Below are 17,405 nucleotides of genomic sequence, written 5' to 3' on the forward strand. Positions count from 1 at the left end.
TTCATTGTGCTTAGGTTTAATATAGACTAAATAAGATCTTATTGTATCTGTCACAAATTTGTCAGCAAGGAAAGGAACTTAATGTGAAGAAACTTTTAAGGAAACTTTTAAGGAAAGAAAATGTAAATGAGATAAGAGCTTTCAGATAAGCTCCATTAAGAGTAATTATGTTTTAGTCTCTCCAGATTTTGAGAAATTGAATTACTAGGGTTGTGCTAAGTTAAGTGATGAAAGCTTATTGAATACCTAGGCCACTCCCAAATAAAATGAGATGACTGAAACAGTAATTAATAATCACTGGCTTCCTCTTACCGAGAGACTAAGGATATTTTAGGCTATTCATGAATATGTTTGCTGCCATCTTGAGATGTTCTCTATAAGAAAGGAAGTGTTTTTAGAAATTATCATTAGTATTTATGCTCACCAATCTACAGAACGCTAATATAAAGGGCAGCTCATGGTTGCTTAAGGAAAGTAGGATGTGTTTTCAGTAAAAAAAGGCATGAAGAACAGAATTGCATTTTGTTAAGGGAAAAAGAAGTAGGTCTGACTTACAGATGGCTGTTTCTGAGTGGGAAAATAGTAATGGTATAGAAAGTGATGGCTACAAAGAAGTTTGTGAAAAGTGGGCCCTGAAAAAAGATTTTGTGCATCACAAGTTTTCTTAAGATGCTAAACTGCCTTTGATAACAGATTTTGAGCTCTTTACTTTTAAGTGATCTGCTCTGTATTTGTCTTTGAAATTTGTTACTTTGGCTAAGTGAATAACTATTGCTTCATAGGGACCTATGATCCTATCTGATTGAGTGTTCTAAATTCTTTTTGATATTTTTTGACAAAACTTCCTATATCAAAATTTAATGAAGTCCTTTGACCTCTAGCTAACTTTGGGATGCTTCAAAGGGCCCCAGAAACATCCCAAAGAGAGATGTAAACTAGGTTCATTTGATACATTAAATTACATTGGAAGTATTGTCAAGTGAGTAATAGATCTTCTCAGGTTATATTGTATGGTAAATGTTACTAATATATTCTAAAATTTATATGGAGTTCCTAAAATTCTGAAATGTCCTGGTAAGATGTTATCAGTCATAATTCTAATTATTATCTGCAAGTGTTGTATGTCACAGCAGTAACCGCATTACTTTGTCAATTGCATTGCAATCAGATTTTAAATGAGCCTTAAGTTGTCGTTATAGACAGTTATGGTTTTAGGCTGAGGCTTTTGCAAAACAGATTCCTCTTCAAGAAGATTAACAGAATTGGATAAATGTAAGTTTCTGACTTTTAGACCATAATGCTGAACTGAGTAAGAAATTAAAGAATCCTAAGGAGAAACCGGATGGCTTCAAAAACTGTTAACAAAAAGAGTTAGTTAACAAAAGGACTGAGTAAACCGGTAAAAATGGTTATAATTTTTATGGCTTCTGTCTGAAAATTACTGGGTTGAATCCGTGTTTTACAGGTGAAAGGAAAACCGTCCCATCAAACTAACTATGACCTACAGTAATTTGGTAAATCATACTTTTGTAGGCAGAACGGAAACACTTACCTTTTTTTTTCTATCTGCACCTTCCAGATGTCATAATCTGTTAGGTTTCCAGCAGCTTCATCAGTAAATCAGGACAGGTAAGTTGGAGAAGGGGACGACAGAGGGTGAGATGGTTGGATGGCATCACCGACTCAATGGACATGAGCTTGAGCAAGCTCCGAGAGATGGTGAAGGACTGGGAAGCCTGACGTGCTGTAGTCCATGGGGTCACAGAGTCACGCATGACTGAGTGACTGAACAACAAAAGGAAAGCTACCTCGCCAACTGGTACAGAATCTTAAGGTATTTGGGGACCTTGTAAAGGGAGAAGCTCACCTAGATTTGAAAGGTGAAACATGTAGTAAGCCCTTGGCATAATTTTCCTAGCCCTGAGAGGTTTTTTTCTAAAGTTCAGTTGGAAGTTTTAAGTTTGGGAAAAAAAAGTTGTTTGAGACTCCTTATAACAATTTCAGTAAAGCAAAAAGCCTATGTGATCAATTATAGTTATATAAATTATCAGGCCAAGATATATTTTTTGAGACCAGACTTATTTTGCAAACAAATTAATCTTAATTTGGATATGTTTGGTAGAAATGAGAGTAATTTTAGAGATTAAAAAGATTATGTTTCAATGAATGTCAAATCCCAATTATGTAAATGAGGGTCTGTATTTACTCACTTGCCAGATAGTTCCTTGCTGTTATGTTATATTAATATTAAATTAATCAAATTGCTAAAAGGATACTCTAAGTTTTGTTTCTGAAGCTTATCTCAGTAATCTCTGGATGAAGATCAGACGCTCCATGACCTGCCAACAGGGGATTACATATACTGGAAAAGACATAATTTAAAGGGCTATCTCCAACCTGGATGGAAGGACTTTTAAATCAAGTATTCTTAACTAGTTCATGTACAGTGAAACTGAAGGAAAATTGACTCTTGGATTAATTCCCACTTCTAAAGGCTGGACTGACTACTGGACTAACCTAGAGAGAGCCAGTCTAAATACTGGACTGCCTAGAGAGAGGACTGCTGACCTCAAACTCACCTTAAAACGATGCTCAAATAGAGGAAACTACACCTACACCAGGAAGAGAAGAAAATGATATGAGAAGTAGACAGCTTACCAAGATCCGGGACCTGATTTGTGTGATCTTGACTTCTTAGACTTTTGCATATAAATCAAAAATTTTCTATCATCTATTTGATCCTATGCTAGTTTTAAAAATCAACCCCAGTTGTTGAGTTGTGGACAGTTATCTGCATCTATTACTTCTAGATTACCTTGGTGGATTTCTCCACTTCAAGAGTCTAATTGGAAGAAAGTTCAGTCCTATTTAGGCTACTCTTGATATTACTAGGTGGAATTCTCTCACCTGGCAAATTAATAATACTTTCTCTGACCCTGGCCATAATATGAATTTTCCTCTAAGCTATTCAAGCTCAATCAGAGCAACAGCAAAAATTCAAGGATAAAACCTCCCAAAATTATGGGATGGATTTATGACATTAACACTAGGTTGTGGTCATTTCAGATTTAAGCCCCCCTTCTTTATCTTGGGAACAATTAAATTATACTAAGGATAACCAGCCTTAGTAACACTAGGAGACTGGGCTAGGAGTCTTATGGACAGTGCCAACATAAAATTTCCCTGAAAGGTAAAAATTGGTACAGAATAGTCTAAGTCAGATGACCTGAGAATACACTGGGATGCACCTAGTGTAAGTTCTGGCTTCATTCTTACTTAAGACTTTAATACTATGGCTAGCTATGTTATTTGTATGTTGTTTGTTTTACAAGATAGTTGTTTCTTGCATTACCAAATGTGTGATTGGACCTCCAATGAAAATAATAGGTGAGGTGAGGTGAAGTCGCTCAGTCGTGTCCGACTCTTTGCGACCCCATGAACTGTAACCTACTAAGTTTCTCCATCCATGGGATTCTCCAGGCAAGAATACTGGAGTGGATTGCCATTTCCTTCCCCAGGGGATCTTCCCGACCCAGGGATTGAACCCAGGTCTCCCGTATTGGAGGCAGACGCTTTAACCTCTGAGCCACCAGGGAAGCCCAATGAAAATAATAATGACTAAGCAATTTGAAGCAGTTGATCAAATATATAGTTCTGTACATGATCAATGACTGTAATAGTGTAACTCTAGATGTGGGAAGGTACCATAAGAGGGAATTTTTCCTGGACCATAACAGATTAAGACAGGTTGGTCCAGAGTCCTTTGATTACTATTGATAAGACCTAGTCCAGTCATAGCACACTGAGTGAGTAGCCTGTCTTCGAAATCTTCACCAGACCTAGGAATGAGCCTTCCTTGCACCGTGGAATAGTGAAATTGTCATGAAATGCCTCCCAAAGTCTGGTCGAATTTATGACTGTGATGGCACTCTGTCAACTAAAAATTGGCACTTACCATCTACCTCTACACTGATAAAATTGTGCTCCTGCTACTGCTGTCCTTCAATACCCACTGAAAGGAGTTTAGAGTGGAGAGCAGAAATGAGGCACTCTGTGCTTGGGGGGAAAACTGATAGGATAGGTCTTCTGTTTTCAGGAGCTGATTTTATGAGTTCAATTCTTGTATCCCTCCATATCTAGAAAAACACTAAAATCCTTCATGGTGACAACTGTTCCTTGTGACTAGCCGAAGTTTCATGAGACTAGTAGAAACCTTCTGGGAAAATATGTGCCTGACTACACATATTCCCCCTTCACCAAAATCACATATGTACTGATCTTTCTCCCTGCCTCTTTGGAGAAGTTTCTCAGAGCTATCTGAGGTGCTGTCTCCCAGGCTGCAGTCCTCACTTTGCTGCAAACAAAGCTTAACTCACAACTCCCATGCTGTGCATTTTTAAAAGTCAACAGTAGGTCTAGATGTCACACATGAAACATGATATGCTTTTTATTAACAGCCACATGGACACTGAACATAGAAATTGCAAATAGCTTCATTTTTATTAAAATATTTAATTAGGTTTAAATATTTTAAAAATTAAAGAAGTGTCCAGCTCTTCAGAAAAAACTGGGTCTCTATTATTTCCTCTGGAAGAAAAGAATACTGGATTGAGAATGGCCAAGTTTACAGCAACCTACAATCAAAATCAAGGGACTTCAGGAGAGAACAAGTTGGCAGAGGAGTAGGTGGGCGTGGAGTACATCTCTTCCCACGGATACATCAGGACTACACCTTCAGACACAGACGTGCATGCAAAACACCAGCTGAGAGTGGACAGGAGGACCTGACCAGAGGAAAATAATTTATAGGCCCACGCAAAACTCGGGAGGATGAAGCAGCCAGGGGGAGAAACAGGAGTGTTAGTAGGATTGGACCCGCCCTCGGCGGGTGGGGAAACTGAGGCAGGGGTCCCATCCCCACGCGGGGCAGTTGTCAGAGTCAGAGGAGAAACATTTAAGGCTGAGAGTGAAACACCTGATCTGGAATGGAAATGAGAATGGAATGAGAATGGAATGGAATGAGAATAAATGGAATGAGAATCAGACCGTCTTTGTCGCAGCCATACATGTGCCGGGCAGGAAGGCAGGACTCCTGGAAGAGGCAGTGGTTGGGAGCTGGAGTTTAGGGATTGAGGAGCAATCCTAGTTCGAGGGCTGCTGTTGACTTTGGAGAGACAGATGGAGGCAAAGTAAGGGAGGAGATTGTGGTGGGAAATGCCTGTGGAGGAAAGCCAGGCAGCCATGGAAGCAAGGCAGTACTGCTGAGTCACACATAGTGGGTGGAGCCATCACCATAGCCTCTCTCTCCCCACAGGCCAGCATCCACAGCTGAACAACAGAGAGGCTGGCCCATCAAATGCCTGACTCACTGAACTACAGCGTAGGACCCCAGCCAGGGGCCCCTTCTGTGTGCCTGACGTGCTGAACAACAGAGAAGGACCCCAGGCAAGGGAGCCCTCTAAGGGCCTGAATGGGTGAAGCAATGGAGAAAGATTGGCCAGAGGGGCCTTCTGATCGCCAGCTATAAGAGGCTGGAGAAAAGACTCTGATAAGCCACAACTCCTGCCGTGGAGGCAGCCCGTGTCCCTGCATATTCGGTGCTGCCAAAGGCCCTGCCACCCAAGTAGCTGTGCCACCTTTACGCTCAGCTCTGGGGCAGAGCTGGGGCAGAGCTGCCGCAGGCAAAAAAGTCTTGTGTCTATGTGCGCAGGATCGCTTCGATCGTGTCCGACTCTTTGTGACCTGGTAGACTGTGGCCTGCCAGGCATCTCTGTCAGGGAGGGGGTTCTCTAGGCAAGAACACTGGAGCGTACTGGCCCCTACTGGTTGCACTATATTTCCTGCTGCCCTAGCCGCCAACTCCCCTGAGGACCTGGTGCTGCCAGAACCCCTGCGACCCAAGCAGCCGCACCACCTCCACACCTGGCCTTCACTGGGGCAGACCCAAGTGCTCCAGGGCAGCCTCAGGAGCAAACCCCAGTGGACGACCCACAAGCAGAGGTGGAATAAAACCACGATTGAAACCCAGGGGTGGTGTGGCTAAGGAAGCAGACCCAAAACCTTCCCACCAGCTGTACAACCTGCAGATGAAGTCCACACAATCAACTAGCAGGACTCTGTGTCTATGGAATATATAAAAGGCCATTGAGAGCTCCCACAAAAGAAAATGCACTAGTTCTGATAGCTGTGGACATTGAAGGCAAGAACACATAGGAGTAGGTTAGAATCTGAGCTGCCCCCCAGCAGGTCCAGAGATCAGCACAGTGTTGGAGGGCATCCTAGGGTGGTGAGGTGGACTGTGACTCCCAGTGAGGGAAAGGACCCTGACAGCAGTGACTCAAGAAAAACATTTATTATTCTTATGTTTTGACTTGTTCTGTGGATTCTTTTGTATTTTTTCTTTTTTTCCCTCCTCCCCCCACTCCCCCCATAGTAGTTGCTGGTTTTATTGGCACTATGAAATCTAATTAAACATCTGAGCTTTTCAAATTTTTTCTGAGTCACATTTTTTATTGTTGTTATAAACTCCTGCCTCTACATTGGGCTTTTGTAGTTCTGCGGAGATTTCCTTTCCCCCCTCTTTTCTTTCTTCTTCTGCTTTTTTTTTCTTTTCTCTTTTTTATAATTTTAATTTTTAATACCTATTTTTATACATTTATTCCTTTGTTTGCCTCCTACTGTCCTTTTCCCCTTGCAGTTAATCTTCAGTGTGTATAAATCTCCTTAATCTACCTCTATTTAACTTTGCATATCTATTCCTTCTTTCTTTTCTGTCCTCTCAATATATTTGTTAGTTTTGTTTTCATTGCTCTGTTCCCCCCTTGGCACCTTGCTTTAGTTTTGTTTTCCAGTTTGTGCTCTAGTTAGTTTTGTTCTTAACTGGTAAATATACTTTTTGATTTTCTTTGTTCACTGGGTCAATATATTATACTTTATTTTTGTTGGACCGTTTTAACTTTGCTCGTGGGTGTATATGTATATATTCCATTATTTAAATTATTATTTCCCTGATTTTGTAACTGCCATTTGTCTGGGGTTCATCTTTGGCTTCTCGTTGTTGGATATTTGCTTTAATCTCACTTAATGTCATAACAAACCACTTGTGGAATCTTCGTTCCTGACCAGAGATCAAGCCCTGAGCCTTTGGAGTGGGAGTACTGACTCCAAGACCCTAAACTACTATAGAACTAACCCTATGGAGTATCAAATATGAGAACTCACACAAAGGAAACCACTTGAATACAAGACCAGGCATTATCCAACCACCAGCAGCACCCTGTGCAGGGTGCCTCATCTAAACAACAAACAGAACAAAAGTACAAATCAAATAATCAGCAGACAGGATTATCACCTCACTCAGCCTTGCCCATCAGAGGAAAAAAAACAAACAAATAAACAAATCTCACCCTATACAGATGCTTACACAAACCACTGGACCAACCTTAAGAGGCCAGAAACCAAAAAGAAGAAAGAATTCAGCCTTGAAGCCTGGAAAGAGGAGACCTCAAACACAAACTGAAAGATTAAAAACTATATGATAATCTCAGTAGATGCAGAAAAAGCCTTTGACAAAATTCAGCACCCATTTATGATTAAAATTCTTCAAAAAAATGGGCACAGAAGGAACCTACCTCAACATAGTAAAGGCCATATATGATAAGCCTACAGCAAACATTATTCTCAACGGTGAAAAACTGAAAGCATTCCCTCTAAGATCAGGAACAAGACAAGGGTGTCCACTCTCACCACTATTATTCAACATAATTTGGGAAGTCCTATAGCATTCACAGAAGAAAAAGAAATAAAAGGAATCCAGATCAGAAAAGAAGTAAAACTCTGTTTGCAGATGACATGATATTGTACATAGAAAACCCTAAGTGAAGTTGTTCAGTTGTGTCCGACTCTTTGTGACCCCGTGGACTGTAGACTACCAGGCTCCTCCCTCCATGGGATTCTCCAGGCAAGAGTACTGGAGTGGGTTGCCATTTCCTTCTCCAGGGGATCTTCCCAACCCAGGGATCGAACCCAGGTCTCCTGCATTCCAGGCAGTCGCTTTAACCTCTGAGCCACCAGGGAAGCCAAAACACTACTAGAGCTAATCAGTGAATTTAGCAAAGTTGCAGGATACAAAATCAATACACAGAAATTGCTTGCTTTTCTATATACTAGCATGAAAAATCAGAGAAATTAAGAAATAAATCCCATTCATCATTGCAACAAAAAGAATTAAATATCTAGGAATAATCTTACCTAAAGATGCAAAAGAACTGTACACAGAAAATTATAAGACACTGATGAAAGAAATCAAAGATGACATAAACAGATGGAGAGATATTCCATGTTCCTGGGTAGGAAGAATCAATATTGTGAAAATGACTATACTACCAAATGCAATCTACAGATTCAATGTGATCCCTATCAAATTACCAATGGCATTTTTCACAGAACTAGAACAAACAAATTCACAATTCATATGGACACACAAAAGATCCTGAATAGCCAAAGCAGTCTTGAGAGAGAAGAATGGAGCTGGAGGAATCAACCTTCCTGACTTCAGATTATTCTACAAAGCTACAGTCATCAAGACAGTATGGTACTGGCACAAAAACAGAAATATTGTCCAATGGAACAAGATAGAAAGCCCAGAAATAAACCCATGAACCTATGGGTACTTTATTTTTGACAAAGGAGGCAAGAATATACAATGGGGCAAAGACAACCTCTTCAATAAATGGTGCTGTGATAACTGGACAGCTACAAGTAAAATAATGAAATTAGGACACTTCGTAACACCATACACAAAGATAAACTCAAAATGGATTACAGACCCAAATGTAAGACCAGAAACTATAAAACTCTTCAAGGAAAACATAGGCAGAACACTCGATGACATAAATCAAAGCAAGATCCTTTATGACCCACCTCCTAGAGTAATGGAAATGAAAACAAAAGTAAACAAGTGGGTCCTGATTAAACTTAAAAGCTTTTGCACAGCAAAGGAAACTATAAGCAAAGTGAAAAGACAATCCTCAGAATGGGAGAAAATAATAGCAAATGAAACAACTGACAAAGGATTAATTTCCAAAATATATAAGCAGCTCATACAACTCTATGCCAGGAAAAAAAAAAAAATCAAAAAGTGGGGAAAAGACCTAAACAGACATTTCTCCAAAGAAGACATACAGATGGCTAACAAACACATGGAAAGATGCTCAACACTGCTCATTATTAAAGAAATACAAATCAAGACTACAAGGAGATATCACCTCACACCAGTCAGAATAAAGTGAAGTCGCTCAGTCCTGTTGGACTCTTGGCAACCCCATGGACTGTAACCTACCAGGCTCCTCTGTCCATGGGATTTTCCAAACAAGAGTACTGGAGTGGGTTGCCATTTCCTTCTCCAGGGAATCTTCCCAACCCAGGGATCAAACCTGAGTCCCCTGCATTGCAGGCAGATGCTTTACCATGAGCCACCAGTGGAGCCCCTAAAAGTCTACAAACAATAAATGCTGGAGAGGGTGTGGAGAAAAGGGAATGGGAATGTACTGTTGGTGGGATGTAAATTGATACAGTCACTATGGAAGATGGTATGGAGACTCCTTAAAAAATTAGGAATAAAACCACCATATGACCCAGCAATCCCACTCCTAGGCATATACACTGAAGAAACCAAAATTGAAAAAGACACAGGTAACCCATTGTTCACTGCAGCACTATTTACAATAGCCAGAACATGGAAGCAACCTAGATGTCCCTGACAGATGAATGGATAAAGAAGTTGTGGTACATATACACAATGGAGTATTCAGTTCAGTTCAGTTCAGTCGCTCAGTCGTGTCCGACTCTTTGCGACCCCACGAATCGCAGCACGCCAGGCATCCCTGTCCACCACCAACTCCTGGAGTTCACTCAGACTCACATCCATCGAGTCAGTGATGCCATCCAGCCATCTCATCCTCTGTCGTCCCCTTCTCCTCCTGCCCCCAATCCCTCACAGCATCAGAGTCTTTACCAATGAGTCAACTCTTCGCATGAGGTGGCCAAAGTACTGGAGTTTCAGCTTCAGCATCATTCCTTCCAAAGAACACCCAGGGCTGATCTCCTTCAGAATGGACTGGTTGGATCTCCTTGCAGCCCAAGGGACTCTGAAGTCTTCTCCAACACCACAATTCCAAAGCATCAATTCTTCGGCGCTCAGACTTCTTCACAGTCCAACTCTCACATCCATACATGACCACAGGAAAAACCATAGCCTTGACTAGATGGACCTTTGCTGGCAAAGTAATGTCTCTGCTTTTGAATATGCTATCTAGGTTGGTCATAACTTTTCTTCCAAGAAGTAAGCGTCTTTTAATTTCATGGCTGCAATCACCATCTGCAGTGATTTTGGAGCACAAAAATATAAAGTCTGACACTGTTTCTACTGTTTCCCCATCTATTTCCCATGAAGTGATGGGACCAGATGCCATGATCTTCGTTTTCTGAATGCTGAGTTTTAAGCCAATTTTTTCACTCTCCTCTTTGACTTTCATCAAGAGGGTTTTGAGTTCCTCTTCACTTTCTGCCATAAGGGTGGTGTCATCTGCATATCTGAGGTTATTGATATTTCTCCCAGCAATCTTGACTCCAGCTTGTGCTTCTTCCAGTCCAGCGTTTCTCATGATGTACTCTGCACAGAAGTTAAATAAGCAGGGTGATAATATACAGCCTTGATGTACTCCTTTTTCCTATTTGAAACCAATCTGTTGTTCCATGTCCAGTTCTAACTGTTGCTTCCTGACCTGCATACAGATTTCTCAAGAGGTAGGTCAGGTGGTCTGGTATTCCCATCTCTTTCAGAATTTTCCACAGTTTATTGTGATCCACACAGTCAAAGGCTTTGGCATAAAGCAGAAACAGATGTTTTTCTGGAACTCTCTTGCTTTTTCCATGATCCAGTGGATGTTCGCAATTTGATCTCTGGTTCCTCCGCCTTTTCTAAAACCAGCTTGAACATCAGGAAGTTCACGGTTCATGTATTGCTGAAGCCTGGCTTGGAGAATTTTAAGCATTACTTTACTAGCATGTGAGATGAGTGCAATTGTGCGATAGTTTGAGCATTCTTTGGCATTGCCTTTCTTTGGGATTGGAGTGAAAACTGACCTTTTCCAGTCCTGTGGCCACTGCTGAGTTTTCCAAATTTGCTGGCATATTGAGTACAGCACTTTCACAGCACCATCTTTCAGGATTTGAAATAGCTCAACTGGAATTCCATTACCTCCACTAGCTTTGTTCGTAGTGATGCTTTCTAAGGCCCACTTGACTTCACATTCCTCAGCCATAAAACGGAATGCATTTGAGTCAGATCTGATTAGGTGGATGAACCCAGAACCTATTATACAGAGTGAAGTGAGTCAGAAAGAGAAAGATAAATATCGTATTCTAATGCATATATACAGAATCTAGAAAAATGGTGCTGAAGAATTTATTTACAGGGCAAAAATGGAGAAACAGATACAGAGAATAGAGTAATGGACATGGGGAGAGGAGAGGAGAGGGTGAGATGTGTGGAGAGAGTAACATGGAAACTTACAATACCATACGTAAAATAGATAGCCAATGGGAATTTGCTGTATGGCTCAGGAAACTCAAACAGGGGCTCTATCAATTTACAGGGGTGGGATGGGGTGGGAGATGGGAGGGAGTTTCGAAAGGGAGGGGACATATGTGTACCTATGTCTGATTTATGTTGTTTGACAGAAAACAACAAAATTCTGTAAAGCAATTATCCTTCATTAAAAAATAAATTAAAAAAAAAATCAAAGGTCTTCAGCCCAAATTTACTCCTTTCCTCCACTTTCTTTGCCTATGAATACTGTGTCTTCCTTCCAACCTTCGAGAGTGAGGTATGAATAGGATACTTGAGCCATGTCATTGATGGGAGTGTGCAGTGTACATGTGATTATCTGCTCGATCTCTTTCAGATGGATTTGGGGAGTGATACACGGATGGAGTAAAGGTGGAGGAAAGTTCCAGGTTCATTGTCCCATCCTACCCAGTATCATGTTACGTTGTTCTGGCCAGCATGTTCAACTGTTCTTTTCAGAAAACTTCAGGGGCCAAAGGGCTGGAATGTCTGTGTTCTCAGAGCCAGGATTTGGAGCAGTTCCCTCTGGAGAACTTCCCTCCCCGGGGGCTTGGAAGACTATTGTTCTGATGCTAGAAGAGAGAAGGAAGACCAGATAGGGACAGGGACCCTTGCTTGCTTTTTCCCCAGTTATCCCACAGATCATTAGAGGCCTGGCTGTCCCCAAACTCAAGAAGGGAGAAGAGCTGAACACAGAAGCTGAGGGTGGGGGTGGTAAGGAAAGTTGGCAGACAGTGGGACAAGTGTGAATAGTAAAAGGTCAGCCAGGAGAACAGAGAACTTGAGCTCAGAACCAAATTCAATAGTAGAACCACCTTTGTCCTTGAGATCTCCCTGAATCAGAATGAATGAGCCACACACCAGAGGTTCTTGGGGGCAGGCAGTGTAGGATGACTGAAAAAGCACTGGATTTGGGGATTTTTGAGCTGCATTTGAATTCTGAGGCTGCCCCTTCAGAACTATGTCTTCTTGGGCAAATGACTCCTCTGAAGACAAGCTTTAGATTCAGATAGACTCTGCCCCTAACACCTGCATGACAAATTAGTTAACCTCTGAGCCTCAGTTGCCTCATTTGTTAAAAACAGGGGCAATAAAACCTTTGGCGTTGTTGTCAGTATTAAATAATATTTAATCTCGTTAAAGTAGATTGCATCTGTCACATTGGATCATGGAGTAACAATGAGCTTGGGGCCAGGAGACATGCATTTGAATTTGCCTCCAGCTAGACATGTAATCTCTCTGGGAAACAATTTCTCCTCTGTAGGAAGAATGGCGCCTCTTCATGTAGTTCTCATGGGGCTCCAGTGAGCTAAGTGGGGCTGCCCAGGTGGCCCAGTGGCAAAGAATCCACCTGCCAGCACAGGAGCCGCAGGAGACTCGGGTTTGATTCCTGAGTCAGGAAGATCCCCTGGAGGAGGAAACAGCAATCAGTTCTTGCCTGGGCAATCCCATGGACTGAGCAGCCTGGTGTGCTACAGTCCATGGGGTCCTGAAGACTCGGACACGACAGAGCACAAGTTGAGTCAGACTGGTATGGGAAAGTACTTTGTACAGCTCTGTACAGATGTGAAGAGTCCTTTTTGTTCTTCAGCTCACCCTCTAACAAAGGCTAAATTAAATACAGAATTGGCCAAAAAAGGGAGGGCGAGGGAAGGAATGTGAATCTTAGGGGGAGTAGCAGAGAACCTGAAATAATCCCTGCTGCCCGTGTTGAACACTGTTCATTAGGCTCCAGCTCCTGAGGAGCTGCTCACACCCACAGGTGGGTGGGAAGGGGCAGGGGATTTTGAGGAGGGAAAAGAAGCCACTGTCCCACTGCTGTTAAACCCCAGGAAGGCGAGGAAGGTCCTGTCTGGACAGGAGAAAAAGAGGGAATGTCGTCTCAAGTCCCAGCTCCGTCTGTGTCTCCCTCCGTGACCTTGACTCCCTTGTGATTCACAAAGCATAGCTCCCAGCCTTGAGCCAAGAAATGCTGCATTTCAATGCCCCCCACCTGACAGCTACTGAGCAGATTCCAATATGCTCCGGCTTGGACCCCACAGAAAACAGACTGGAGCTTTGCGGTCCCCTAAGGGAGGGCAGCTGGCCCTTGCCCCACCGGTGGAGCAGAGCCTCTGTAGGCAGTCTGCTCCCCACTTGCCCTCCACTTTCCCTCGATAAGTCTGAACCAGGACACGACGGCAGGGCCAGGGCCCTGCTGCCCCTGGGCTCCAGAGGGAGGCTGCCTTTCTCTTGGGAGCTGAGCCCGCAGGATGTGCCAGGGAAATGTTTCCGCAGATTAGGGCCTCCTGGGGTGGGGCAGCAGCAGCAGGTGGCAGGACAGGGCAGGGGAGGGAGCGAAACCCAGGGAGCCCCTGGGAGGAGCCCAAGGACGAAGGTTGTCTTCTCCAGGCTCCAACCTCCAGAACCAGGAGGTCTGGGGTTCCCCCAAAGCCCCCGGCCTCAGTTTACCCCCAGTGATCAGACGGTGCTGCACAGACTACTTTATTTGACCAGCTGTTGCGGTAATTATGGTAGTGACACAGTTTAAGTCCTGCTCCAGGTGCAGAATAAAAGGAAGGGGAAGAGGTGAGAGGCAGGGGGAGGAGGGGAGAGATGAAGAGCCAGATAAACAATCCAAGAAGGGAGGGGGAACAAAAGGAAAGGAAGTTACGGCAAGAACAAATTTATAAGCCGAGGAAAAGGCAGCCCAACAAGCGTGCCTTAAATTAAACTTTTAAGAGGTAAAATCTGGTTGATAGTTTTCAAATCTGTGTTTGCTCAGTTAGGCCTCAACAAGGAGCACTGACATCACCAGTGCAAGGCAGTCAAGCCAGATACCTTCTATTGTAAAAGATGGAAAAGAAGGCAATAACGGATGGCGAATCGAGGAGCTGTCTGGAGGGAGAGGCCAGCTTCCTGCTGGTCCTCCCCTTCTTCCCGGCCTTGTTTTTCACTGAGTTTACGAGTGACCAAGGCAGGTGGGTGAGGTCATTATAACATGATTTTTGACATCAACACTGGCTTTCCCCCTTGGGTTAGTCCTGGTCCAGCATCAGGCATCCCTAATCCAGCTGGTCTCTAACCTCACAGTTCGTGCAGGTGAGGAACTGGCTCCACGTCCGTGTCACCATTCTGGATAAACTCGAAGATGAATTTCACCTGGGTCTCATAGGCTTCCACCGAGATTTTCTCGTTGATTCCATGGATGCTGAGGGAGAGAAGTTTTGGGAGGAGAGGCCATTGCTTTAGTGCAAATGTTATGGCAGAGCACCCTACCGCTGAAGCCACTGGCCTTTGACCCTCCAGGGGTAGGAAGTGGGCAAGGTGGGAGCAGCCATTTAGAAGAAGTGAGATTCCATATGACATGCTGGTCACCTCTGCAGGATCTATGTCCATGGCAAAGTACAGGGGGAGCAGATGACAGTCCTGGGGAGTGCAAATCATCTCCTGCTCTGGAATCTGTTTAGTAATTTCTCCTCCGAGGGGAAGTTATCTTTTAATTCTCTCTCTAAGGCTGGAGTCCCAGCTAGACTTACCCCTATGCCAGCCACCCCTCCCCACATTATTAGGGGCACAAGTGGATAGGAACCCAGGCTACCTATGGGGTTCTCCGCTTCATCTCGAATTTCGCTACCAGATCCGATGCCCACAGCCTGCCTCCACACAGCAATACAGCCGAGGCACACATGTAACCTCAAAGATGAAAGGAGATAACCTACACTCCTTAAAAGAACCAATGGACCCCCTTCCCATGAAATCTGTTCTTAAGTTCAAATTCAAATATATATTCAAACAACTTGACTTATGATGAGGAAATCAGAGCTGGGTATGGTAAGGAGCAGAGAAGTAAATGGAAATCATGCCCCTCTATCCCAGGACTAAAAATTTGCTGAAGAACCCACAAAGTAGTAGTTCACATACCGTAGTTGAAACTGGTGAATATGTTTTAGATTCCCAAAGTATGTTTTGAGAATTCAAAGCATGAGTTCATCTTTGACCTCAAATGTGTCTGCAGTTCACTAAGTGGAAGTTGAGAATTCTGGAGTACCCACTTTTGGGGCAAATGAGATCCAGAGGGGAGGGCTTCTCTCAAAGGAAGGAAGAGGTGGGACTCAAGGGCCCTGATTCTACCAGGCTCTTTCCAGCCATCTGATTATCTCCACCCCTGAAAAACGGTCACTGATTCCACCAAATTCTAGGCAGTGGCAAGGCTCTGGCACTGAGAAAGCTGGCCAGTTGGGCTCTGCTGTATCTTTTAGTTTGTACAAATTCCAGGTTCCCCCCATTCTGTGGACTGTCAGGAGAATGAGTGGCAAAGGGACAGGTCAGATGTATCTCCTCTCTCCACCAAGCTGTCCAAACCTGTTCCACTCACTCACCTACTGAAGCTCTGAGGCTGTAGGTAGACGGGGTTGAACCGGTAGATGCCAGTGGTAAGATTTAGATAGTGTCTGCTGTCTGTGTTGCCAATACAAGTACCTAGAAAGGAAGAATCCAGAGAAATGGAGCTTTATGTGAGCAGCCAAGCCAAGGAAGTGGTGGCATGCAGGCTAACCTGGAAAATTGGGGCCCTTGTGTCACCACAGAAGACGTCTGGATCTTCCTTAGGAGACTGCAGCCAAGGATTTTTGTCCTTCAGCCTACCCATTTTCAAAACCTTTCTAAGATACCATTTCAGCCAGGAACACGGAATCACCTCCCAAGGCCATTAGACAGACATCCCTTACATGGTCCAAGGCTAAGCGCCCTCTCTCCATGACGGCCACGGAGGCCAACGGCTTCATTTCATACCCACGGCCAGGTTATTCTATCAGTAGAAATCTAGGTATCCGGAAATCTAAGCACCATTTCTTTATTGCCCAAGCTTTCTTGTGTATTGCTCAGGTTAGAAACAAACACTCTCTGGGGGAGTTTTACTGCTATAGATGGCGATCCTCTTACAGTAGAACACGCTGTGCCCCTGTGCTTAGTCGCTCAGTTGTGTCCGACTCTTTGTGACCCATGGACTGTAGCCCACCAGGCTCCTCTCTCCATGGGGGTTCTCCAGGCAAGAATAAAAGTGAAGTCGCTCAGTCATGTCTGACTCTTAGCGATCCCATGGACTGCAGCCTACCAGGCTCCTCCGTCCATGGGATTTTCCAGGCAAGAACACTGGAGTGGGTTGCCATTTCCTTCTCCAGTGCATGAAAGTGAAAAGTGAAAGTGAAGTTGCTCAGTCATGTCCGACTCTGTGCGACCCCAGAAACGGCAGCCCACCAGGCTCTCCCGTCCCTGGGAGTCTCCTGGCAAGAACACTGGAGTGGGTTGCCATTTCCTTCTCCAAGGCAAGAATAAAAGTAGAACATGATTTCTGGTTATTCCTGTCTTCTGAAGGAGGACTCGATCTTCCCAGAGTCAAACTTCAGGTCTGGATAGTCCCAGGATACTCTCTAGTGTCCCATTCTCCCGAAGGTAGTAAGATGTCCTCCTCCCCAGCTGGGGCTGGGACTCCTCCCCATTATGAATGTTCTTTGAAAAAAGACTCCCTAGCTTATCAGTTAAAGTGTGGTGGGACGAATTCGAGATGGTAATTTGTGTTTTACTTTGATTGAGTTAGTGCTTTTGTTCTAGAAATGGATCCCATTTTTAAGTACTTTCAGGCAGAACAGATTTATCATGAAGCTATTAAGCGTATGCATAAAGATCCCACAAGTACAGATGTGTTTTTTGAGTTCATGACAGGGTCATAGCTCTGTGTTCATGTAGTTGGATAGGTATTTTTAATAATTTAAAGGTGACAGGAAAATTTCAAAAG

The 17,405-nt window shown here is 43.5% G+C and overlaps 1 protein-coding gene, 1 long non-coding RNA gene and 1 other non-coding gene across 7 annotated transcripts in view; 1 reads left to right on the plus strand and 2 right to left on the minus strand.

Moving 5' to 3' along the window:
- The window catches only part of PM20D1 (peptidase M20 domain containing 1), a 55,315-nt gene that overhangs the window by 16,942 nt on the left and 20,968 nt on the right, over window positions 1-17,405 (minus strand). For 2 of the 5 annotated variants that reach the window (XR_011247620.1, XM_069545240.1), the window contains exons 12-13: window positions 15,991-16,090; window positions 14,695-14,819 (exon numbers count right to left, since the gene is read on the minus strand). Coding sequence is in view for 4 of the 5 variants with exons in the window: in XM_069545240.1 (XP_069401341.1) it covers window positions 14,696-14,819; window positions 15,991-16,090 (224 nt within the window). In the remaining variant the exon portion in view is untranslated. Of the gene's footprint in view, window positions 1-11,447; window positions 13,038-14,100; window positions 14,820-15,990; window positions 16,091-17,405 lie in introns of those variants that run through there. The other 3 variants (XM_069545239.1, XM_069545241.1, XM_069545238.1) reach the window with 3 other exon arrangements.
- On the plus strand, window positions 1,488-6,489 carry LOC138416334 (uncharacterized). Its single transcript, XR_011247621.1, has 2 exons — window positions 1,488-1,834; window positions 5,315-6,489. It is a non-coding gene; the product is annotated as an uncharacterized lncRNA (long non-coding RNA).
- On the minus strand, window positions 8,005-8,076 carry TRNAS-GGA (transfer RNA serine (anticodon GGA)). Its single transcript has one exon. It is a non-coding gene; the product is annotated as a tRNA-Ser (tRNA).

This window comes from Ovis canadensis, chromosome 12 (genome assembly GCF_042477335.2).
Source record: "Ovis canadensis isolate MfBH-ARS-UI-01 breed Bighorn chromosome 12, ARS-UI_OviCan_v2, whole genome shotgun sequence".
Taxonomy (NCBI): domain Eukaryota; kingdom Metazoa; phylum Chordata; class Mammalia; order Artiodactyla; family Bovidae; genus Ovis; species Ovis canadensis.